The sequence below is a fragment of the Panthera tigris genome, chromosome A1, assembly GCF_018350195.1.
Source record: "Panthera tigris isolate Pti1 chromosome A1, P.tigris_Pti1_mat1.1, whole genome shotgun sequence".
Lineage (NCBI taxonomy): Eukaryota > Metazoa > Chordata > Mammalia > Carnivora > Felidae > Panthera > Panthera tigris.
In genome coordinates this window covers 88421871-88445775 of record NC_056660.1, presented here as the reverse complement: position 1 = coordinate 88445775, position 23905 = coordinate 88421871, and the positions used below count along the sequence as shown (strand labels likewise).

At 48.0% G+C, this 23905-nt stretch overlaps 2 protein-coding genes and 1 long non-coding RNA gene across 4 annotated transcripts; all 3 read left to right on the top strand.

The window, feature by feature from the left end:
* The first annotated feature begins 308 nt into the window (after positions 1–308).
* On the top strand, positions 309–4832 carry LOC122237321 (ral guanine nucleotide dissociation stimulator-like). 2 transcript variants are annotated; one of them, XM_042981416.1, is made up of 7 exons: positions 309–456; positions 549–681; positions 853–979; positions 1939–2123; positions 2967–3026; positions 3962–4155; positions 4411–4832. In XM_042981416.1, exons 4-7 carry the CDS (start codon positions 2119–2121, stop codon positions 4803–4805), a joined length of 654 nt encoding a protein of 217 aa, XP_042837350.1. In that variant the 5' UTR covers positions 309–456; positions 549–681; positions 853–979; positions 1939–2118; the 3' UTR covers positions 4806–4832. The 2 variants fall into 2 exon arrangements, with proteins under 2 accessions (XP_042837350.1, XP_042837343.1); XM_042981409.1 differs by lacking the exon at positions 549–681.
* A 7952-nt stretch (positions 4833–12784) lies between these two features.
* On the top strand, positions 12785–14378 carry LOC122237338. The gene is made up of 3 exons (XR_006215761.1): positions 12785–13182; positions 13491–13702; positions 14136–14378. It is a non-coding gene; the product is annotated as an uncharacterized LOC122237338 (long non-coding RNA).
* A 9-nt stretch (positions 14379–14387) lies between these two features.
* Positions 14388–17282, top strand: LOC122242064 (proline-rich protein 36-like). Its single transcript, XM_042999259.1, has 3 exons — positions 14388–14979; positions 15928–16118; positions 16375–17282. Coding segments are annotated over exons 1-3 (1101 nt in total). The 5' UTR covers positions 14388–14977.
* The last annotated feature ends 6623 nt before the right edge of the window (positions 17283–23905 follow it).

The following is a 23905-nucleotide window of genomic DNA, read 5'->3' as shown; positions in this document are numbered from 1 at the left end:
AGTTGTGTCTCAACCCAGATACGTCTCAAAACTGGGACCCTGGCTGCCCCCAGACCTTCCCAGGGGCTGTGGAGAGGGGTGCGTTGGTGTAACTGTGGACCGATGTGACATTTCATGGAGAAAGGGGTGAGCAGTCAGCAAATAGAGGACTATTTGCATAGGTGTTATCCCAGGAGCAGACGCAGGAGGTGGATCGTAGTCAGTGACATCACTTTGCTCACAATAGGCCCCAGGAGAACTTGGAACTCCTGTAACCCAGCACCCATGCACTAGTGAGGTCCCATACCAGTCTCATTTGTCTACAGACACAGAGAGTTTGGGATGTTCTCTTGTTTTCCCAGTTACCAGGGCTCTGGATACCAGAAACCCCAGTGTACAGGATTATTCAGATGTTGGAGAGGTTTCCTTCACCCATGCTGGCGATGCCTCAGGATGTTTTCCAGGAGGTCACATAAGGTAATACAGAGCAGCCTAGAGCAGGCCAGGCCAGGTCAGCTCAGGTCACAGCTCTGAGCCATCCTTGGGCACCCCCATCCCCCCGTGTTCAGTTTCAAGGAAAGGGGGACACGTGAGGTGCTCCTGTCCTGGACTGGAGGAGGTTGGATGGCAGTGGACGACCTGGTGGACCCATCATGGCCATGCAGATGTCATGCTGGGAAGGAGGCAAAAGGGATCTCTGAGGTGCCTTTAACCTATAACCGGTTTAATCCAAGACCCTCAAACCACATTGCTTCTCCTCCTTGGGGGAGGTGTGTGCACACTGTGGTGTATATATCTGCAATGAATTCACACGGGTCTGAGGACAAGTGAAAGCAAGCAGACATGGCTTTGAGGACTCCTGCCTGCGTGCAGGGCACTGTCTTTACAGAGCCACACGTCAGAGATGGAGGAGAAGGTGAATGATGAGAGCCCCTGCTCTACTTCCCTGAAGGACAGGAGGAAGCCCCATGCCATCAGCAGGATGCCCCGCTGGCTCAGGGTGAGTGAAGGTACCAGGGAAACCCAACACGCACAGCCCAGAGGCAGTGCAAAGAATCCCAGGGCACAGAAAACACACTGATACTCCCCTGGTATCTCTCATAGACTCCTGATCCCAGATGAACCTGGAACCCCATGTGCTCCCCAAACATGCCCTCGTGGCCCAGCCCCTGCCATGGCCAGATGCAATGTCACTCTCCACTTATTTGTAGGAATATCAGAAAACGGGTGTGAAACCATTTCACATCCCATTCTGTCTAGAATATATTGCCATTGTCGTACATGTTTCTTCAACGACTGTTCCCAGGTGTCCCGGTTCGCCTGACCATCCTTCCACAACTTCCCCACATCTGACACATGTTCATGATGAGCAGGGAGATTTTTACCCAAAGGACATGGGACTCACTGTATTATGTCTACTGCTCTGCACTTTGGTTGCCAAGCAACACGTCCCTAGGGCCCTCCAGATCAGGAGCAAGGACCTTACTACCTAGACAACATTCTGGAAATGAGACCACTTACCTCACCCATTCAGCCCTTCACAAATGCGGGACTGTTACATGATTCCCTTCTGTTGCCATGTCACAGTGCTGCACTGAACATCCTACATGTCCTATTATCCTGATCCAACCTCTGCCAGGTAATGTCCCTGTCTTCTGATCCCTAGAATGGACTGTGGTGTTAGAAATCACAAAGACAATGCTGTTAATGCAGGGAGGTGCTGTCCATACTCATCTAACAATCTGACCTCAGATCCTAACTTATTCAGTCATTCCCCACCTCAAATTCTCACGTGAATGCCAAGATCCTTTTTCCTACTGTGTGCACCAGGTCTCACTCTTTCGACAAGTCACTGAGGGCTGGGGGGTTTGGTCTGCATTCTGGACCCCAACCCTCCTGATGTCCATGGTGCTGTGTCTGACTTTGTGTCCCTCCTCTGTTCTATCTCGGGGTAAAAAGGCCACACCCGTGAACGAGAATGAGAACTGTGTGGAGTGAACCATCAATGCAGGCCTGCTGAAGCAGTGAGTGGAGCACCTGGTGCCCGCCTTCCTGTGGAGAGACCCCACCTGCTTCTTCACATTCTTGGGCACGTACAGAGCTTTTGCTACCACCCAACAGGTCCTGGAACTATTGTTTATGAGGTGAGCACCCTGCCCTTCACAGCCTAGTGTGATTCAGCCCCTTAAAGCTTTGAGTCTAAGGAAAGTCACCAAACCTCCCTGAGTCTCAGTTTGTTCCCTGATCAGAGCAGAATAACTACAGGTACTCAGTGGGGGCATTGCTGGGAAAGTGACCCTGGCTCTGTGGAAAGGTCTGCTGGACGGGCTGTGTGTCTGCTGGGTGATCTTTGTCCTCTTGCCCATGATCAAGTATCAGCCTCATCCCTCACTGTCACTAGGTGTTGAGTTGGGCTCTTTTCCCATTTGAAAAGGAGATGTGAGGGTCTGTCTGTGTGTCTGAGTCCTGGGTCAAACTAATCTAGGATGCCCAGGATGAGCAGGAGGCCCAGACCCACACCAATATGTGTGATGGAGCTGATTGGGGCCCTATCGTTCATCAAACATACAGGAAGCCCCACTAGGTGCAGGCACTTCTGTAGGAGCTGACTGGGATCCAAAGCACAGAGCAGACAGCACCCTCCCCTCCAGAGCTCCATTCTTTTTTTTTTTTAATTTTTTTTAACATTTTATTTTTATTTTTGAGACAGAGAGAGACAGAGCACAAACTGGGGAGGGTCAGAGAGAGAGGGAGACACAGAATCTGAAACAGGCTCCAGGCTGTGAGCGGTCAGCACAGAGCCCGACATGGGCCTCGAACTCACGGACCACGAGATCATGACCTGAGCCGAAGTCAGAGGCTTAACCAGCTGAGCCACCCAGGTGCCCCTCCAGAGCTCCATTCTAGTCAGCAGTCAGTGACTCTGGATATGACAAGAGGTAGTATCCACAGGACACCTGATATGATGCCCTTCTGGCCTCCTCCAGATATGGCTGCTTCCTTCCTGAGACTGAGGAAGATGGTGGACCCCGGGAGCAGGAGAAAATGTGAGTAGGCTGAGCTCATGCTGGAGGGCCTTCATTCTCCAAGAGGGCAGTGCTGAGACTGTGCGTGGGAGGGGCTTCAGGACCCAGCATCCCACACATCTGAGAGTCCTGTGAGAGGGCAAAGCTCTGAGGGCTTCTCCCTGGAAGCAAGGAAAGGGGTCTTGTCCTGTGGGTTAGAGGATAAGCTGTGAGCACAATGAGACAGCAGAGGGCAACAGACGACAGATTCAGCCCTTTCGAGAGTCCAACCCCATCCCTTCCCACTCACAGGCTTGCCTCCACCCCCATCAGAAGACCCAGAATAAAGGTTTTGGGGAGCATCACGCTCACCACCTTGTGGAACTTCGACTGTGTGCTTAGCAAGGGTTCAGGAGACACAGTGAGGGCCAAGGACCACATATCACCCACACTATGGGAGAACCAGTGTCAGTGGGAGGACACCCACATGTGCACTAAGTGAATGAGGCAGCATAGAGGCACAGGTCGTCACGTGAGGAGGTTTCAAGCAAGCCCAGGTAAGAGACAGAGTGCCTTTGTCCCGTATGTGTTCAGATTTTCATGGAGCACTAGTGTATGCAGTGAAAGCACTGACTCATCCTGACACCACCCCTCCACTCATGCACGGAGTTGAATTCTAGTGAGAGGTAGGCAGAGGACACAACAGGGAGTATGTCTGGCTTCCCCAAGAAGGACAGAGATGACCACATCATTGGTTAAGGGGTTTCCATCAAATAGAATTTTCACAGTCCCTCTTCAGTGACCAGGACTCTCTTAGGTGGGACTGCCAAATCACAGGTGGACACGGCATAGAACCACCCTCTGTACATCCATGAGCAGGAGGCATAGAGGAGGCTAGGTCCCACAGCCCTGTCTTGAAACATTAGTGCAGGATGAACACCCCATGTTGATTGTTCTGGCTACTTTTGTATCCCCAGGGCCATCTCCTCCATTCTGGGCACCTGGCTGGACCACTACCCTGAGGACTTTTTCCAGCCCCCAGATTTCATCAGCCTGCAGATACTGCGGGCATATATAGGGGTCCACATGCCAGGCTCTGAGCTGCAGCGCCATGACCGCCTTCTCTACTCATCACAGAGAAACCATGAGCCCAATGAGCCAGAATCTCTGGGTGAGGAGGACTCTGGGTGGGAGATGTGGGCATGTGGATGGGACAAGGTATGCCACACAAAGCACGTTTCCTGAGACTGCGGGTGGGCTAGGAGTTGTGAGTAGTCTCAGATCACTGTTCCATTAACCTGCCATCTGGGAGATTTCCTCCTGGTGGGTTCTTTGACTCAGATGACAATGTCTGCAGGAGAGGTATCCTTTATTAGGAAAGGCCATGGAAAGACAATCACGGTGATGACACTTTGTATTCTTGAAGCTATGGCACCAGCTCCAGAGCAAGATCCAGACGTCACTCAGGAGCTAGCTCCCGCTATCTCTGTGGTGCCCACTGCAGCTTTGCAGTCCAGGCTGCCTGCAGCGACCACTCATCCTGGATCTCAGCAATTAGAAGAATTGGTGACCCTCCCTGCAGAGTCACCACCAGTGCAGGTTGTAGTCCCAGCTCTGATTCACTGTCAGGAGCTGGAAGAGACACCTGCCCCTTTGGTGGACCCAGACCCTGAGCAGCCTCCAGCCCCAGCTGGCGGGGTCACGGAAGGGCTGGGGCAACCACCTGCTGCAGCTGAGCAACCAGCCTCGGCTCCCGAGCAGTGGCGCATGTTGGCTGCAGCCCCAAAGGATGCCCTGATCCTGTCATTGCGTTCTTTGTAATTTTTGTGGTTTACATAGAGATATGTACTGTCCTTATGTATTGTTTTGTAAATAAAACATAAATTAACTTCAAAAGAATTTACTCTGATCCTTTCAAATTACAAATTCAACTGTCATTACGTACATTCACAGGATTTTGCGCCCGTGACCACTATGTACTCCTAGAACATTTCCATCACAGAGACACATGTACTACTAATCACCCACGGCTCATTCCCTCACCCCAGTCTCTGCAACCACTGATATCGGTTTCTGCTGCTTTAGCTCCTCTAAAATTTTCAGGTGTGTGCAAAAATACAACATGGCCTGTTGTGTCTGGCTACATAACATGAGAGTGATTAATAATTGGTTAAATATTCAATGAAACTAAGATTTTTATGACAGAGGAATATTCCCCAAGAACAAAGATTATGTGAAGCTCCTCCTTGAAATATCTTCTTTATCTGGCATGGGGACCCTTTGAGGTTTGACACAAGACCAGAAGCCAGAGGAGAAACGTCTGGACCAGAGCGATACCTTGACAATGTTTCATTTTCCTGGACCAGCCATGTTGATATTGGTCTAATGTGCATATTATAAAAATACCTAAATGAAATATTCAATATTCCATTTATGCTAATCTATTAGGCAATAAAGTACAAAGATGTTAAAGGTTTTCTGCAGGTGACGTTTATGTAGTAAACTAAAGATTTAAATAATGAGGACAGGCACCAAGGTGGCTCAATCGTGAGTTTCTGAGTTGAATTTGGCTCAGGTCATGATCTCATGGTTCTTGAGATCAAGTCCCAAGTCAGGCTCCGCAATGACAGCTTGAAGCCCTGGTCAGGATTCTCCTTCTCGCTCTTTCCAAATAAATAAATATGAAAATAAATAAATAAATAAATAAATAAATAAATACAAATAAATGCGGAGAAAAATTTATATTCTTCGAAGAAATAATCGCCCATAAGACATGGTGTCATCTTCCCAGTCCTTTTGCTTTGAGTGCAGCAGGTGTCTGTGTTTGTGTCTATGAGTGGTGTGACAGGTTGGGCGTGGAAGGATCCAGGATTATGATCTTGTAGTACGTGATGTCCCCACAGTGGACAGGCACAGTCCTGTCCCCTTCTGCATTCTCAGTGGCCACACATCATCATCTACTCTGCTTCTCCAGAAGCTGAATGACTGGGCCAATTCCAATACTTTGACTCTCATCATTGTACAGAACGGTACATGTGTACTGTAAATCTCTCTTTCTTTATTAGGCTTGTACACCTAGCACAACTTTTGGAACATAATTCATATGCATTTTGCGGGTGCTGCCTCCAGTTTCCAATATCTATAGTCTCTTTATTACTTTGGGGCCTTATGTGAAAAGCAAGGACCCCAGGACTGACTGGGTACCTGAAGAATTAGGAGGACAAGCCAGCACTGAGGTCATCAGGGTACCTAGGAGTGACCCATGGGGCAGGAAAGAAACCACATTCCCTCATTGTGATCTCCTGCACAGCATCCCTGCCCCATGTCCCGGAACACACTCGTCCAGGCCCCATCCCATGACAAGCCCCAGCCACCTGTGTGCCTCTTGTTCCATAGCTCTGCTTCTCAGTAGAGAAGCCAGTCCCTGCTTTCAGGCCAGTGGAGGATGCAGCCTGGGCCACTGCTGTCTGCTTGCTGGCCCTCCACCCAGGCTAGGTCCCTTACTCTCAGGAAAGTACCTGTAAGTGCAGGTCAGGTCAATGAGTTAAAGACCATGACCTGAATGTGTTCATCCTGAGGATTCAGTGGCAACAGCAAGAACCACTTGAACCTCCGCAAGCAAGAGAGTCCTTTACAAAGCACACCAGGAGCTCAAGGAGCCTGCAGGATGGAGACTCAGTCAACGGTTTGATACCGAGTAAAGCCACTCCATGCTTCAGGCTCCTCCAGGCTCCCCCATCTTTGGGGAACAGTGTCTTTGTCATGAGCAGCCACACAGCACCCTCTGGTGACGACAAGACACACAGGAATACTGCAAGCCTCCCTGATCTCTCAGCAAAGAAAGTGCCATTCCAACTTAGACATCCTCAGAGGATTCCAGGCAGATCAGAAACAACTCTGTAAAATTCAATGATTTTGAGGTGCCTTTCAGCAACTCTATGAAAAATATAGGTCTCTTCCCAACTGCAGTATTCTGAGATGAATTCACTGAACGTTTGAGTCAGGCACTGGGTTCCAGGACAGAAAATAGAGACAAGGTGGCTGCCTCCCAAGATGCACAAGGTGTGTTGTGGGAATGTGTTGGTAAGGATGTGTCTATGTCACAGCTCTCTGTGTCTGGTTAAAGAAAACGTATATCCAAACAAACCTTATTTATGGAGTTGTGTGATTATATCAAGCACAAAACATTTCAGAAAATTTGCATAGTATCACTCCATATATCTGCTTCCTCTCATCTAAATTCGATCACATCATCCTATATTCCCAGGCACTTTTTCACTTATTAGGAGTGCATGATATGCTGTACATAGACCGCAGTGACTCTACACCATTACTGGTAGACCTAATAAATGATTTCAGTAATGCTAAGATATGTAGGTCGATGTATATATTGTGCCTCATTTCTATACATGAATCACAAACTATCAGAGAGAGAAATTAAGAAAATAATTTAAAATCCCTCCAAAAGAATAAAATACTTAAGAATAAATTTAGCCAACAGGCACCTGGGTGGCACAGTCAGTGAAGCATCTGACTGTGGCTCAGGTCGTGATCTCACAGTTTGTGACTTGGGCCTTGCGTTGGGCTCTGTGCTGACAACTCAGAGTCTGGAGCCTGCTTCAGATTCTGTGTCTCTCTCTCAGCTCTTCCCCACTCATACGCTCTCTCTCTCTCTCTCTCTCTCTCTTTCTGTGTCTCTATGTATTTCTCTCTCAATAATAAATAAAAATAGAAAACTTAAAAAAGAAAAGAATGACTTTAACCAAGAAGATGAAGGCCTCTTTAATGAAAACCATAAATCAGTGGAGAAAAAATTTGAAGACATAGAAATAAGTGGAAAGACATTCCATGCTAGTGGATCCCAAGAATTAAGATTGTCAAAATGTCCACACTACTTAAAGCCATCTACACATTCCCTAGGTGCAGTCCCTATCAATGTTTAAGCACGTTTCCAAAAATAGGATAACCCTTCAATGTGGACAGAACCACAAAAGGCTCTGAATAGCCAAAGTCATTTTGAGAAGGAAGAACACAGCTGGAAGCATCATGCTTTCTGATTTTAAAGTAGATCTCAAAGCTACAATAACCCAAGCAGTACGGTATTGGGGTAAAAACAGACACACAGATCATTGGAACAGAACTGAAGGCCCAGAAAGAAACCCACGCATATGTAACCAATTAATTTACAACAAAAGAACCAAGAATGTAACATGAGGAAAAGGCAGTCTCCTCAATAGGTGGTGCCAGAAACACTGGGCAGCCACACACACAGAAAAACAACTTGACACCTATCTAGCACCACACTCAGAAACGAAGTCAAATGTATCAAAGACCTAAAGTTAAGACCTAAAACCAGAAAAACCATGCATAAAACTTGCGCAGAAGGTGGGGAAATCACAAAACTATGTCTTGAGTTAGGAGATTATAGGGAACGCTTTGCAAAGCAGATCACTGCTCTCTGGACTTGTTGCAAACAGCCAGCGGCAGTTCATTTATCTAGTTAGTGTGTATCTGGGGGACAGGCTGGACTTCGCTTCTCTGTTGCTGTGTATCCAGGGGTTGGGTTCTGTATGTGCTCACAAAATACTTAGATCATGTTGTCGCATGCAATATTATATACTGTCTTAACTTGGTTTTCACCATGTCTTCAATACTTTCTTTCTAGCATGTGGCCCACTGACTTATTGCACACCATTTGTATGAATACGGGAGCTTGAGAGTAGCTCGCAGAGATGTCCTTTAGCCTCCCTCTCACCTCTCTTGACTTGCATGGAGTCTTAAGCAATCCTTTCTGCTGCCCTTGGCTTTGCTGGAAAAAGTCAAAAGCCAAACCCACGAGAGTGGTTTTGATCTCAGTCTTGACACTGAGTTTTGGGATTTGACACCAGAAGCCAAACCTACAAAGGAAAAATAAAGAAGTGGGACTACATCAAACTAAAAAACAAGTTCTGCACAGCAAACATATGTTCAACAGAATGGAAACGCAACATAGTGAACGGGAGAAAATACTTGCAAACTATATACATGGTAAAGGGTCAATAGACAAAAGATATAAAGAATTCCTACCGCTCCGCAACACAAGAGCAAAGAGCAATTACAAAACTGGCAGAGTCCTGAAGAGGCATTTTTCCAATGAAGACATACAGATGGCCACTACATACATGAAGAGATGTTCAATGTCACTCCACATTAGGGTAATGAAAATCCAAAGTGAAAGAGATATCACCTCAAACCTGTCTGAATGTTCTTATCAAAAAGACAAGAAATTACAAGTGTTGGGTAAAATGTGGAGGAAAGCGAATCATTGGGCTCTGTTGCTGGGATTGGAACTTGGTGCAGCGGCAGTCGAAAACAATATAAAGTTTCCTCAAAAAATTCAAACTAGAACATCCATAGCATCCAGCAATTTCCCTCAATTACCCTCCTAGGTATTACTCAGAACACATGAAATAGCTAACTCGCAAGGATATCTTCACACCTGTATTATGCTACATTATTTATACTAGCCTGGAGGGCATTATGCTAAGTGAAATAAATCACACAGAGAAAGACAAATACCAAATGCTCTCACATATATGTGGAATCTGAAACAAAAAAATAAGAAAACAAAATACAAAAATTCTCAAAACATAATAAAATAAACTCATAAATACATAAAGATGATTGCAAAGGTGAGGGGCAGGAAGGAGGGAAATAGGTTAAAGGGCAAAAGACATCAGTGAATAAAAAAAGACCATGTCAAGAGGGAAACTAGAGAGTAAATATGACTTCAGTATCTTAACTTCTAGCTTCTTATATTTCAAAGAATTTAGTTCATTCCATTACATTCAATAGATCTACCTGAATTCTTATTATGACTCAGCAGTTTTTGAAGATGAGTTCTGTATTCAGTATTTCATATCAATAAGGACAGAGTGCTTACATTATTAGGTATATTAGCCTTTCAAACCTTTTATGGTTTCTTGAAGAATCATTATGTGATAAAAATCTCCTTAGATCTAAGTGGACAATTTAATCACTCTTCACATATGTACATACCACTAAAACAATCAGCATAATGAACATAAGGTACATGTGTCCACCACACAAAAGTGATTCTTTTCTCCTTGTTGTAGCGAGTGCCGGTGGGGGACAGACAGACAGGCAGAGAGACAGAGACACAAAATGTGAAAGCAGGCTCCAAGTTCTGAGCTGTCCACACAGACCCCAGTGCAGGGCTGGAGCTCAGGAACCAGCTGAGATCATGAGCTGAGCCCAGGTGGAAAGCTTAACCCACTGAGCCACCCAGGCGCCCTGGGAATGTTCCATTCAGGAGTACACTGCATACATCCAGACCCATTTCCGCAAGGACAGAGCCCTTAGAACAGATACTACTACGAAGGATATTATACAAGCGTCAACAAACTGACCTCTTTCTTAAAAAGAGGCTGCCCTGACAATACCTAGAAGACAAGGCGCTCTGATCAAAAGCCCACGGATAAAAGTCATGCCTCCATACCCTTAGGGCCTGGTGACTCTCCAGGTTCCACCTCCAGCGCACTCTTATTTGAAACTTTGTGGCTTTTGGTTTCTAAGGAGCCCTGCAGCTGTGCAGGCCACTGGGAATGACCTCACCTGAGCTACCTATCAGGAGACAGCTTAGCACTGGTCACTCTTCCTGTAGGCACTGGGCTCGGGGCCTCGGATGAGCCAGGATGCAGGAGACAAGCAGAGAACGTTAGCATTTGAGGACACAAAAAAGGCTTTGGGGTTCCCCTACTCGGGGACCACGTTCATGACCTGGGCGCCTGCGACGTTGGCAGCTGGCACACAGGACGACGGGAAGTGTGAGGGAGATGAAATGAGGGCCCTCAGCCCCTTCTCATGCAATTCAGAGGGAACTCTGAGTTTATACAAAAGGAAATGTCACTTCAGTCATGAGCTCCCAAGAAGCCTCCCTGCGGGAAGGGATGGTGCCGTCAACAACCTTTTCCTCCTTCCAGCCCTGCCTGGGTTTCAGGGGGAGCACAGCACAGGGGTGTCCTACGAAGGTCGCACTGACCCATGCACCCTGAACCTACTTCACTCAACCCCTGAGCTCACTTCAGGGTAGGGACTGGATTCAGTCCACATCGAATGCCTTACTTCTTGTCTGTCTGTTGTTGTCTCTCAGTGCTAGGCTATGTGTACCCGTCTGTGTCATTACTCAACACGGGGGTTGTTCCCCAGTGTGAGGATCTGAGAGTGAGAGTGAGCACGTGGCTGGGCATGGACATTTTAATCACCAAAACTTGGAATGGGCTTTGGGCCACATTGCCATCTTCTGTGGAACAGAAATCGAACACTACGTCCATATCACACCCCAGGAACGATATTACACAGGGATGTGTTTACAGGATGTGGGAATCCCAGGGAGCCACTGAGGGGAGGAGAAAGTGAAGACCCTGCCAGGGTGAGTGCCTTGCTCAGAATCACAGACTGGTAAAAAGTCAGAACCAGGTATGAACCCAACTCCATGTCCTCAAAATGGGGTCCTTGACTTGATGCAGGTTTTCTGAGAGGGCTCTGGAAAAGGTTGTGTTACTATAACTGTGTGCAGACATGGAGGTGGTGTGGGGGTGAGGCTGAAGAGGGGTGTAACAGGGGGCATTCCAGCATGTTCTTCTCTGAGGAGCACTCCAGGCTACGGCAACCCACTGAGTGCAACCCTGTCCCCATTGTACCCAGTGCAATGGGAGGGAATGGTTTGTGGCACACTACTGACAAAGTCTACGTAAAAGAGAGCTCTGACCTACTAGGCCACAACTCCAATCCCATCTGTAGGGATTGGTTTAGAAATTAGAGAGGTTAAGCTCTTAGGAAGTTTTTGGCCATCCTTCCCTAGGCAGAGCTGCTATCTTCTGGGACTCTAGAAAGTGAGAACTGGTAAACACACACACACATGCACACACGCACACACAAACACACAAACACACACACCAGTATGGACTGTTGGGTGGGATCAGAGGAGCAGCAGAAACAGAGGAGGTGAGAAGTCAAAGTAAATATGGTTGGATAAATTTCCAACATGTGACACCACTCCTCCAATTTCACAGGTATCATCCCACGTATATCTGAGCACATCCTGAGGAAGTACATGCTAGAATTATCTCCACTGGGCAGAAAAGACATGGGCTATCCCTGAGAAGCACAATCATGAATCTGGGACCAGAAAGAGGTAAGAATGAAGAGTGATGTCTCAACCCAGATATGTCTCAAAGCTGGGGCCCTGGCTTCCCCCAGACCTTCCCAGGGGGCTGTGGAGAGGGGTGTGTTGGTGTAACTGTGGACCGATGTGACATTTCTTGGAGTATGGGGGTGAGCAGTCAGCAAATAGAGGACTATTTGCATAGGTGTTATCCCAGGAGCGGACTCAGGAGGTGGATCCTAGGCAGTGACATCACTTTGCTCACAATAGGTCTCAGGAGAGCTTGGAACTCCTGTAACCTGGCACCCATGTTCTAGTTAGGTCCCATACCAGGCTCACTTGTCTACAGACACAGAGAGTTTGGGATATTCTCTTGTTGTTTTCCCAGTTACCAGGGCTCTGGATACCAGAAACCCCAGTGTACAGGATTATTCGGGTGTTGGAGAGGTTTCCTTCACCCATGCTGGCGATGCCTCAGGATGTTTTCCAGGAGGTCACATAAGATAATACAGAGTAGCCTAGAGCAGGCCAGGTCAGGTCAGGTCAGGTCACAGCTCTGAGCCATCCCTGGGCACTCCCATCCCCTCGTGTTCAGTTTCAGGGAAAGGGGGACACGTGAGGTGCTCCTGTCCTGGACTGGAGGAGGTTGGATGGCAGTGGATGACCTGGTGGACCCATCATGGCCATGCAGATGTCATGCTGGGAAGGAGGCAAAAGGGATCTCTGTGGTGCCTCTAACGTATAACAGGGTTAATCCAAGGCCCTCAAACCATGTTGCTTCTCCTCCTTGGGGTGGGGGGGGGCGGTGTGTGCACAATGTGGTGTCATATATCTGGAATGAAGTCACATGGGTCTGAGGACAAGCGAAAGGAAGCAGACAGGGCTTTGAGTCCCCTGCCTGCCTGCTAGGCACTGTCTTTACAGAGTCACACATCAGAGATGGAGAAGGTGAATGATGAGAGCCCCTGCTCTACTTCCCTGAAGGACAGGAGGAAGCCCCGTGCCATCAGCAGGATGCAGAGCTGGCCCAGGGTGAGTGCAGGTACCGGGAAAACTCAACACGCACGGCCCAGAGGCAATGCAAAGAATCCCAGGGCACAGAAAACACACTGATACTCCCCTGGTCTCCCTCATACACTCCTGACTCCAGATGAACCTGGAACCCCATCTCTTCCCAAAACATGCACTCGTGGCCCAGGCCCTGCCATGGCCATATGGAAAGTCACTCTCCACTTATTTATAGGAATATCAGAAAAGGGATTAGAAACCATATCACATCCAATTCTGTCTAGAATATTTTGGCATTGTGTTGTACATGTTTCTTCAATGACTGTTCCCAGGTGTCCTGGTTTGCCTGACCATCCTTCCACACCTTCTCTACGTCTGACACATGTTCATGAGGAGCAGGGTGATTTTTACCCAAAGGACATGGGGCTCATGGTATTATGTCTACTGCTCTGCACTTTGGTTGCCAAGGAACACGTCCCTGGGGCCCCTCCAGATCAGGAGCAAGGGCCTTACCACCTAGACAACGTTCTGGAAATGAGACAAGGTACCTGACCCATTCAGCCGTTCACAAATGTGGGACTTTGACATGATCCCCTTCTGTTGCCATGTCACAGTGCTGCACTGAACATACTACATGTCCTACTACCCTGATGTAACCTCTGCCAGGAAATATCCCTGTCTTCTGGTCCCTAGAATGGACTGTGGTGTTATAAATCATAGGGACAATGCTGTTAATGCAGGGAGGTCTGTCCACACTCATCTAACAATCTGACCTCAGATCCTAACGTGTTCAGCCATTCCCCACCTCAAATTCTCGTGTGAATGCCCAGATCATTTTTCCTACTGTGGGCACCCAGGTCTCACTCTTTTGACAAGTCACTGAGGGCTGGTGAGTTTGGTCTGCATTCTGGACCCCAACCCTCCTGATGTCCATGGTGCTGTGTCTGACTTTGTGTCCCTCCTCTGTTCTACCTCAGGGTAAAAAATGAGAATTGTGTGGAGTGGACCATCGAAGGAGTCTGGATGCTACTGGAACAGCGAGCGGAGCACATGGTGCCCGCCTTCCTGGGTAGAGACCCCACCTACCTCTGCACATTCTTGGGAATGTAGAGAGCTTTTGCTACCACCCAACAGGTCCTGGACCTACTGTTTAAGAGGTGAGCACCCTGCCCTTCACAGCCTAGTGTGATTTAGCCCCTTGAAGCTTTGAGTCTAGGGAAAGTCACCAAACCTCCCTGAGTCTCAGTTTGTTCCTCTGATCGGGGTAGAATAACTGCAGGTACTCAGTGGGGGCACTGCAGGGAAAGTGACCCTGGCTCTGTGGAAATGTCTGCTGACAGGGCTGTGTCTGTGCTGGGTCATCTTTGTCCTCTTGCCCGTGATCAAGTTTCTGCCTCATCCCTCACTGTCACCAGATCTTGAGTTAGGCTATTCCCATTTGAAAAGACTTGAGGCTCCATCTGGGGGTCTGAGTCCTGGATGGAACCAGAGCAAGGATATCTGTGGATAAGCAGAAGGCCCACGCCTAGGTCCACACCAATATGTGTGATGGAGCTGATTGGGGTCCTAACATTCACCAACCATACAGGAAGCCCTACTATGTGCAGGCACTTCTGTAGTTGCTGACTGGGATCCAAAGCACACAGCAGACAGCACCTTCCCCTCTAGAGCTTCATTCTAGTCATCAGTCAGTGACCCTGGATATGACAAGAGGTAGTATCCAAAGGACACCTTATATGATGCTTTTCTGGCCTCCTCCAGATATAGCTGCTTCCATCCTGACGCTGAGGAGGATGGCAGACCCCGGGAGCAGGAGAAAATGTGAGTAGGCTGTACCCATGCTGGCGGGCCTTCCGTCTCCAAGAGTGCAGTGCTGAGACTGTGCGTGGGAGGGGCTGCAGGGCCCAGCATCCCACACATCTGAGAGTCCTGTGAGAGGGCAAAGGTCTGAGGGCTTCTCCCTGGAAGCAAGGAAAGGGGTCCTGTCCTGTAGGTTAGAGGATAGGTTGTGGGCACAGTGAAACAGAAAAGGGCACCAGAGGACAGAGTCAGCCCCTTAGAGAGTCCAACCCCTTCCCTTCCCACTCACAGGCTTGCCTCCACCCCATGTGGGAGCCCAGAATAAAGGTTTTGGGGAGCATCACGCTCACCACCTTGTGGAACATCAATAGTGTGTGCTTGCTTAGCAAGGGTTCAGGAGACACAGTGAGGGCTCAAGGACCACATATCACCCACACTATGGGAGACCAGTGTCAGTGGAGGACACTCACACGTGCACTGAGTGAATGAGTCACCATATAGGCACAGGTCGTCATGTTTAAGGTATGAGGAGGGTCCAAAAAGCCCAAGTAAGAGACAGAGTCCCTTTGTCCCGTATTTGTTCGGATTTTCACAGAGCGCTAGTATATTCAGTGAAGGCACTGACTCATCCTGGCACCACCCCTCCACTCACGCACGGAATTGAATTCTAGCGGGAGGTAGGCAGGGGGACACACCAAAGAGTATGTCTGGCTTCCCCAAGAAGGACAGAGACGACCACATCATTGGTTAAGGGGTTCACGTCAAATAGAATTTTGACAGTCCCTCTTCAGTGATCAGGACTCTCTCAGGCAGGACTTCTTCCAAATCACAGGTGGACAAGGTGTAGGGACAGCCTCTGGACATCCAGGATCAGGAGGCAAGGATGCCAGGTCCCACAGAGGTGTCCTGAGACATCAGAGTGTTAGAAACACCCCATGTTGATTGTTCTGGCCACTTTTGTATCCCCAGGGCCTTCTCCATACTGGGCACCTGGCTGGACCAGTACCCCCAGGATTTTTTCCAGCCCCCACATTTCATCAGGCTGAAGATGCTGCAGGCATATGTAGAGGTCCACATTCCAGGCTCTGAACTGCAGTGCTGTGCCCGCCTTCTCTGCTCATCGTGGAGAAACCGTGAGCCCAAAGAGCCAGAGTCTTGGGGTGAGGAGGACTCTGAATGGGAGATGCGGGCATATGGAGGGGATGGGGTATGCCACACAGAGCACATTTCCTGAGGCTGTGGCTGGGCTAGAAGCAGTGCGTAGTATCAGATCACTGTTCGATTAGCATGCCATCTGGGGAGAATTCCTCCTGATGGGTTGTTTGACTCAGATGACAATGTCTGTGGGAGAGGTTTCCTTTATTAGGAATGGCCCTGGAATGGCAATCACAGTGATGACAGTTTCAATTCTTGAAGCTAAGGCACAAATTCCAGGGCAAGATCCAGACGTCCCTCAGGAGCTAGCACCTGATATCTCTGTGGTGCCCGCTGCAGCTTCGCAGCCCAAGTTGGCTGAAGACACCACTCACCCTGGAGCTCAGCAATTAGAAGAATCAGTGACCCTCCATGCAGCATCCCTGCCAGTGCAGGTGTTAGTCGCAGCACTAATTCACTGTCAGGAGCTGGAAGAGCCACCTGCCCCTTTGGTGGACCCAGAACCTGAGAAGCCTCCATCCCCAGCTGGCGGGGTCATGGAAGGGCTGGAGCAACCACCTGCTGCAGCTTCGCAGCCCAAGCTGGCTGAAGACACCACTCATCCTGGAGCTCAGCAATTAGAAGAAGCAGTGACCCTCCCTACAGCTTCACCACAAGTGCGGGTGGTAGTCCCAGTTTTGATTCACTGTCAGGAGCTGGAAGAGCCACATGTCCCTTTGGAGGACCCAGAAGTTGAGCAGCCTTCAGCCCCAGCTGTCAGGGTCGCGGAAGGGCTGGATCAACCACCTGCTGCAGCTTTGCAGCGCAAACTGGCTAAGGACACCACTCATCCTAAAGCTCAGCACATAGAAGAGTTGAGCCTCCCTGCAGCAAACCCACCAGTGCAGGTTGTAGTCCCAGCTCTGATTCACTGTCAGGACCTGGAAGAGACACCTGCCCCGTTGGTGGACCTACAGCCTGAGCAGCCTCCAGCCCCAGCTGGCGGGGGCATGGAAGGGCTGGAGCAACCACCTGCTGCAGCTGAGCAACCAGCCTTAGCTCCCGAGCAGCGGCTCATGTTGGCTGCAGCCCCAATGGATGAATTCCCTTCCGCTGTCATTGCAGTCTTTGTAATTTTTGTGGTTTGTATAGAGATATTTAACGGCCTTATGTATTTTCTTTGTAAATAAAACATAAATTAACTTCCAATAAAATTTTACTCTGATCCTTTGAAATTATAAATCAAGTGTCATTACATACCTTCACAGGAATTTACAACCGTGTCCACTATGTATTCCTAGAACATTTTCATCACACAGACACGTGTACTACTAATCACCATGGCTCATTCCCTCACCCCAGTCTCTGCAACCACCGATATCTGTTTCTGCTGCTTTAGCTCCTCCAAAATTTTCAGGTGTGTGCAAAAATACAACATGGCCTGTTGTGTCTGGCTACATAACATGAGAGTGATTAATAATTCATTAAAAATTCAATGAAACTAATATTTTTCTGACAGAGGAATACTCCCCAAAGAACAAAGATTATGTGAAGCTCCCTACTTGGAATATCTTCATTATCTGGCATGGGGACCCTTTGAGGTTTGACACAAGACCAGAAGCCAGAGGAGAAACGTCTGGACCAGAGCGATACCTTGACAATGTTTCATTTTCCTGGACCGGCCATGTTGATATTGGTCTAATGTGCATATTATAAAAATACCTAAATGAAATATTCAATATTCCATTTATGCTAATCTATTAGGCAATAAAGTACAAAGATGTTAAAGGCTTTCTGCAGGTGACGTTTATGTAGTAAACTAAAGATTTAAATAATGAGGACAGGCACCAAGGTGGCTCAATCGTGAGTTTCTGAGTTGAATTTGGCTCAGGTCATGATCTCATGGTTCTTGAGATCAAGTCCCAAGTCAGGCTCTGCAATGACAGCTTGAAGCCCTGGTCAGGATTCTCCTTCTCGCTCTTTCCAAATAAATAAATATGAAAATAAATAAATAAATAAATAAATACAAATAAATGCGGAGAAAAATTTATATTCTTCGAAGAAATAATCACCCATAAGACATGGTGTCATCTTCCCAGTCCTTTTGCTTTGAGTGCAGCAGGTGTCTGTGTTTGTGTCTATGAGTGGTGTGACAGGTTGGGCGTGGAAGGATCCAGGATTATGATCTTGTAGTACGTGATGTCCCCACAGTGGACAGGCACGGTCCTGTCCCCTTCTGCGTTCTCCGTGGCCACACATCATCATCCAGTCTGCGTCTCCAGAAGCTGAATGACTGAGCCAATTCCAATACTTTGACTCTCGTCGTTGTACAGAACGGTACATGTGTACTGTAAATCTCTCTTTCTTTATTAGGCTTGTACACCTAGCACAACTTTTGGAACATAATTCATATGCATTTTGCGGGTGCTGCCTCCAGTTTCCAATATCTATAGTCTCTTTATTACTTTGGGGCCTTATGTGAAAAGCAAGGACCCCAGGACTGACTGGGTACCTGAAGAATTAGGAGGACAAGCCAGCACTGAGGCCATCAGGGTACCTAGGAGTGACCCATGGGGCAGGAAAGAAACCACATTCCCTCATTGTGATCTCCTGCACAGCATCCCTGCCCCATGTCCCGGAACACACTCGTCCAGGCCCCATCCCATGACAAACCCCAGCCACCTGTGCGCCTCCTGTTCCATAGCTCTGCTTCTCAGTAGAGCAGCCAGTCCCTGCTTTCAGGCCAGTGGAGGATGCAGCCTGGGCCACTGCTGTCTGCTTGCTGGCCCTCCACCCAGGCTAGGTCCCTTACTCTCAGGAACGTACCTGTAAGTGCAGGTCAGGTCAATGAGTTAAAGACCATGACCTGAATGTGTTCATCCTGAGGATTCAGTGGCAACAGCAAGAACCACTTGAACCTCCGCAAGCAAGAGAGTCCTTTACAAAGCACACCAGGAGCTCAAGGAGCCTGCAGGATGGAGACTCAGTCAACGGTTTGATACTGAGTAAAGCCACTCCACGCTTCAGGCTCCTCCAGCAGTGAAGCCCTGCACCTGCCAGCCCCATCTTTGGGGAATAGTGTCTTTGTCATGAGCAGCCACACAGCACCCTCTGGTGACGACAAGACACACAGGAATACTGCAGGGCTCCCTGATCTCTCAGCAAAGAAACTGCCATTCCAACTTAGACATCCTCAGAGGATTCCAGGCAGATCAGAAACAACTCTGTAAAATTCAATGATTTTGAGGTGCCTTTCAGCAACTCTATGAAAAATATAGGTCTCTTCCCAACTGCAGTATTCTGGGATGAATTCACTGAATGTTTGAGTCAGGCACTGGGTTCCAGGACAGAAAATAGAGACAAGGTGGCTACCTGCCAAGATGCACAAGGTGTGTTGTGGGAATGTGTTGGGAAGTATATGTCTATGTCACAGCTCTCTGTGTCTGGTTGAACAAACCGTATATCCAAACACACCTTATTTATGGACCTGGGTGGCACAGTCAGTGAAGCATCTGACTGTGGCCCAGGTTGTGATCTCATGAATTGTATTTTGAGTCCTGCATTGGGCTCTGTGCTGACAACTCAGAGTCTGGAGCCTGCTTCAGATTCTGTGTCTCTCTTTCTCTCAGCTCTTCCCCACTCATTCTCTCTCTCTCTCTCTCTCTCTCTCTCTCTCTCTGTATACCTCTCTCTCAAGAGTAAATAAACATAGAAAACTTAAAAAAGAAAATCATGAATTTAACCAAGAAGATGAAAGACCTCTTTACTGAAATCCAGAAATCAGTGGAGAAAGAAGTTGAAGGACGGAAATAAGCGGAAAGACATTCTATGCTAGTGGATCCCAAGAATTAAGATGGTCAAAATGTCCACACTACTTAAAGCCATCTACACATTCCCTAGGTGCAATCCCTATCAAAGCTTAAGCACATCTCCAAAAATAGAATAATCCTTCAATGAGGACAGAACCACAAAAGGCCCTGAATAGCCAAAGTCACTTTGAGAAGGAAGAACACAGCTGGAAGCATCATGCTTTCTGATATTAAACTGGATCTCAAAGCTACAATAACCCAAGCACTATGGTATTGGTGTTAAAACAGACACACAGATCATTGGAACAGAACTGAAGGCCCAGAAAGAATCCCACGCGTATGCAGCCAATTAATTTACAACAAAAGAACCAAGAATATAACGTGAGGAAAAGGCAGTCTCCTCAATAGGTGGTGTCAGAAACCCTGGGCACAGAAAAACAACATGCACAGAAAAACAACTTGACATGTATTTAACACCACACACAGAAACGAAGTCAAAATGTATTAAAGACTTAAGACGTGGGGCGCCTGGGTGGCTCAGTCGGTTGGGCATCCAACTTCGGCTCAGGTCATGATCTCGCGGTCCGTGAGTTCGAGCCCCGCATCAGGCTCCGTGCTGACAGCTCAGAGCCCGGAGCCTGTTTCATATTCTGTGTCTCCCTCTCCCTCTGACCCTCCCCCGTTCATGCTGTCTCTCCCCGTCTCAAAAATAAATAAACGTTACCAAAAAAATTAAAAAAAAAAAAAAGACTTAAGACCTAAAACCAGAAAAATACTGGATAAAAACTTGGGCAGAAGGTGTGGGAAATCGCACAATACTGTCCTGAGTTAGGAGATTATAGGGAACGCTTTGCAAAGCAGATCACTGTTCTCTGGCCTTGCTGCAAACAGCCAGCAGCAGTTCACTTGCCTAGTTGGTGGGCCCCTGGGGGGCAGGCTAGACTACGCTGATCTATGTGTATGTAGGGTGTATGTAGATGTGTATGTGTATGTAGGGTGTATGTAGATGTGTATGTAGGGGTTGGGTTCTGCACGTGCTCACAAAGTCCTTAGATCATGTTGTTGCATGGAATATTTTTTCCTGTCTAAATTTGGTTTGCACCATGTCTTTAATACATTCTTTCTAGCATGTGGCCTACTGACGTGTTGCACATTGTTTGTATATTTAATGACAACAGGAGCTTGAGAGCAGCTCACGGAGACGTCCCTTAAAATCCCTGTCGCCTCTCTTGACTTGCATGGAGTCTTAAGCAATCCTTTCTGCTGCCCTAAAGCCAAGTGCAGAACCCATGAAAATGTTTTTGATCTCAGTCTTGACACTGACTTTTGGGATTTGACACCAGAAGCCAAACCTACAAAGGAAAAATAAAGAAGTGGGACTACATGATTTTCCACTCTCTGTGGAATCCTCACTCTGTGAGGATTTCCCCATCCCCTTCCCATACCCTGGCATGGTCCATACAAGAAGTGGAGATCTGCAATTTATTAGTGTCAGGCGTTGGGCGAGGTAAAGATAGGAGTTAGAGTCAAAAAGAATTTTTTACAGTTTAAGGCTTTATTGGGAACTAAGGTTCCGGGGAAGGTTCTGTGACTCAGGGAGTGAGAGGAGTCAGGAAAGTCATGCCCAGGTAAGGTGGGGTAGGGTTTTTAAGCTGTAGCAGTTCCGGGCTTAGGTTCGGGTGGGTCTTTCTTTCGTTCCAGGTTGTGCTGTTGCTCGGTGATTGGTTGACCTTCAGTTCCTTCTGGCGCGCTGCTCGGGGCTCTCCGTTGGGTTGTGCTGGCACTCGGTGATTGGCTGCCTTTCAGTTTCTTCCCCAGCGCTGGAGAGGTTTCTTCTGGCACACTGGCGAGATGGTTGTCCCCTTCCAGGGACATCCTAACATTCCAACCTCTTATGGGTGATAATGGGCAACGGATCTGATCTGGCTGCTTCCTGTGGGTGTAAGGGTGATGCCATAGTATGTGGGATCTGAGGTTGGAATGCGGGAATAGGGCCAGACCACCATTTGATGAAATGGGACCTGGGAAACTTCATGAATTCATTTCCATATTAAATGGAGAAAACAAGGTAAGAGCATAAGTATTATACAGAAAGCAACTAGTGGGGTGACTGTGGGGAGGAGCCAAGTTAAGAGGGGTGATTGCCACCAGGAGGTTAGGGGGTCTGAGGATCCTGGGCAGGTGGATAGGGTTTTTTGGATTTCCTTTAGGTGTTCTATATTGGTTTCAACTAAGCCTGATTCACTGAGGTAGTAGCAACATTCTTCCCTCAGGAACAGGCATGTTCCCCCTTTTTCTGCTGTCAGGAGATCTAGGGCTCATCGGTTTCATAGAGTGACCTGTGCTAGGGAGTTGATCTGCCTTTGTAAGGTGGATAGGGAGGTTGCTGAGGCTTCTATTGCGATTTGGAGTCTGACAGGTCCCTGGAGGAGGTAATGGAGTGTGCGAGGGAGTCGGTCCCAACCCCGGCGGCCAATAGGGAGGTGGCCAGGGATAGTCCGACCATTAGTGGGAGGAAAATGGCTCGTTTTTGGAGATGGAATTCGAGGAGTTGATGGAGTTCTTCCTGTCCATATAGGGTGAGTTGGGGGATAATGGTGACTGGGAGACAGACGAAAGCATTTTTTGGCATTTGTTTATAAGCTGTTCCATTACACCAATAGAATCCCCCTGGATTCTCCAATCCCCTCCCCCTGGAGGGTCGTGGCTAGGCATAGGCAGGGGGGAGGGGCAAGTTGGGGAGGCATGAGAGGAGTAGCGTATTGGGTGAGACATGTTGCCTTGAGGGGTCTCAGTGAGGATGGGAACCTGTAGGGAGATTTGACTTCTGGGGTGGTTGATGGAGTTAGTGGTGTTGGGAAAGGGTGTGGGTAATGGGATGGCTATTACTGGATCCTGCTGAAGGGATGCGCAAAGAAAGCAGTGTGACAGGTTGGTTAAGCCTGAGTGGTTAAGCAGGATAGCTTCTTGTCTGATGAATGTAAGCCATGAGAAGGGATGTTGTGCAGGGGGTGTCTGTAGTTGTGTGTTGAGCTGGTCTTCTTGGTCCGTGATTACTTGGGTAAGATCTTTAAGGTTGGAGAGGGAAGGAGACATTGAGGGATCATAGGTTTGATAGATGGTTAAAGAGGAGATGGGGTTAGAGAAATGGTTGTTCTGATTCAGTTTGCCCTTTATTCCGGTTTGCTAGTGGGTATCCCATGGATCAGGGATAGAAAGGGTAAAGTTGCCATTTTTTAAGCAGAAGCGTCCCGTCCTTGGTCCTGTGAAACAGTATAGGTTGAGCCAGTGTATGTTACAATAGTGATAGGGGTATCCTCCATATTGGTTGCGGGAGGTTTGGGAGCATATCTTGGTTTGGTCATATAAAAAGCAAATGGCGGGAGTAATCCGTGTGGAGGCTTGGAAGGTGTTGAAAGAGGGGAATTTAAAGGTGACTTGATTTTGGCACCCAACAATGGGGCAAAGGGTAGAGGATATGATAGAGGTGTGTCCATTAAAAGTTTCAGATAGGTAAAAAACCCACCTATAGGAGGGTTGTGAGGGTATAAGGGGGATGATATTAACAAGGAGTAACAAGGGAAGTATCATCATGATATATAAGTATCGTTAGCAAAAAGGTAAAGAAGGAGATTTCAATGGGGGAGAAATCGGAGAGAGTTCCCTGAAGCCAACAGTTGAGACCCAGGAGAGAAATAAGGGGAGGGTGATGGGTCAGATGAGTGGGAGAGTTGTAGCTCATGTAATATTGTGAGTGTGAAGGTGGAAAACCGAGGGGAAGGGTCAGTCATGAAGGGGCCTGTCAGGTTAGTTTGAGGGTGAGGGGGCTGGTTGGTTGGGAGGTCCACGACTCTTCTGGTATGAGGGTAAAGGGGGGGGCCTGCTTGAGGTCGGAGGTGTGAACCCACGGGGTGTGGCCCAATAATATAGCAGCCCTGGGGGTTGTGAGTATGACTGTGTAGGGACCCTCCTATCGGGGGGCAAGGGTTGGTTTTTGTCTTACT

What these genes read in the sequence shown, in the direction of transcription:
- LOC122237321 (XM_042981409.1), top strand. An exon ending in CCCCGGGAGCAGGAGAAAAT is followed by an intron (nt 3,027 to 3,961) that starts GTGAGTAGGCTG and finishes TTGTATCCCCAG; the next exon opens with GGCCATCTCCTCCATTCTGG. An exon ending in CAATGAGCCAGAATCTCTGG is followed by an intron (nt 4,156 to 4,410) that starts GTGAGGAGGACT and finishes GTATTCTTGAAG; the next exon opens with CTATGGCACCAGCTCCAGAG.
- LOC122242064 (XM_042999259.1), top strand. An exon ending in CAAAGAGCCAGAGTCTTGGG is followed by an intron (nt 16,119 to 16,374) that starts GTGAGGAGGACT and finishes CAATTCTTGAAG; the next exon opens with CTAAGGCACAAATTCCAGGG.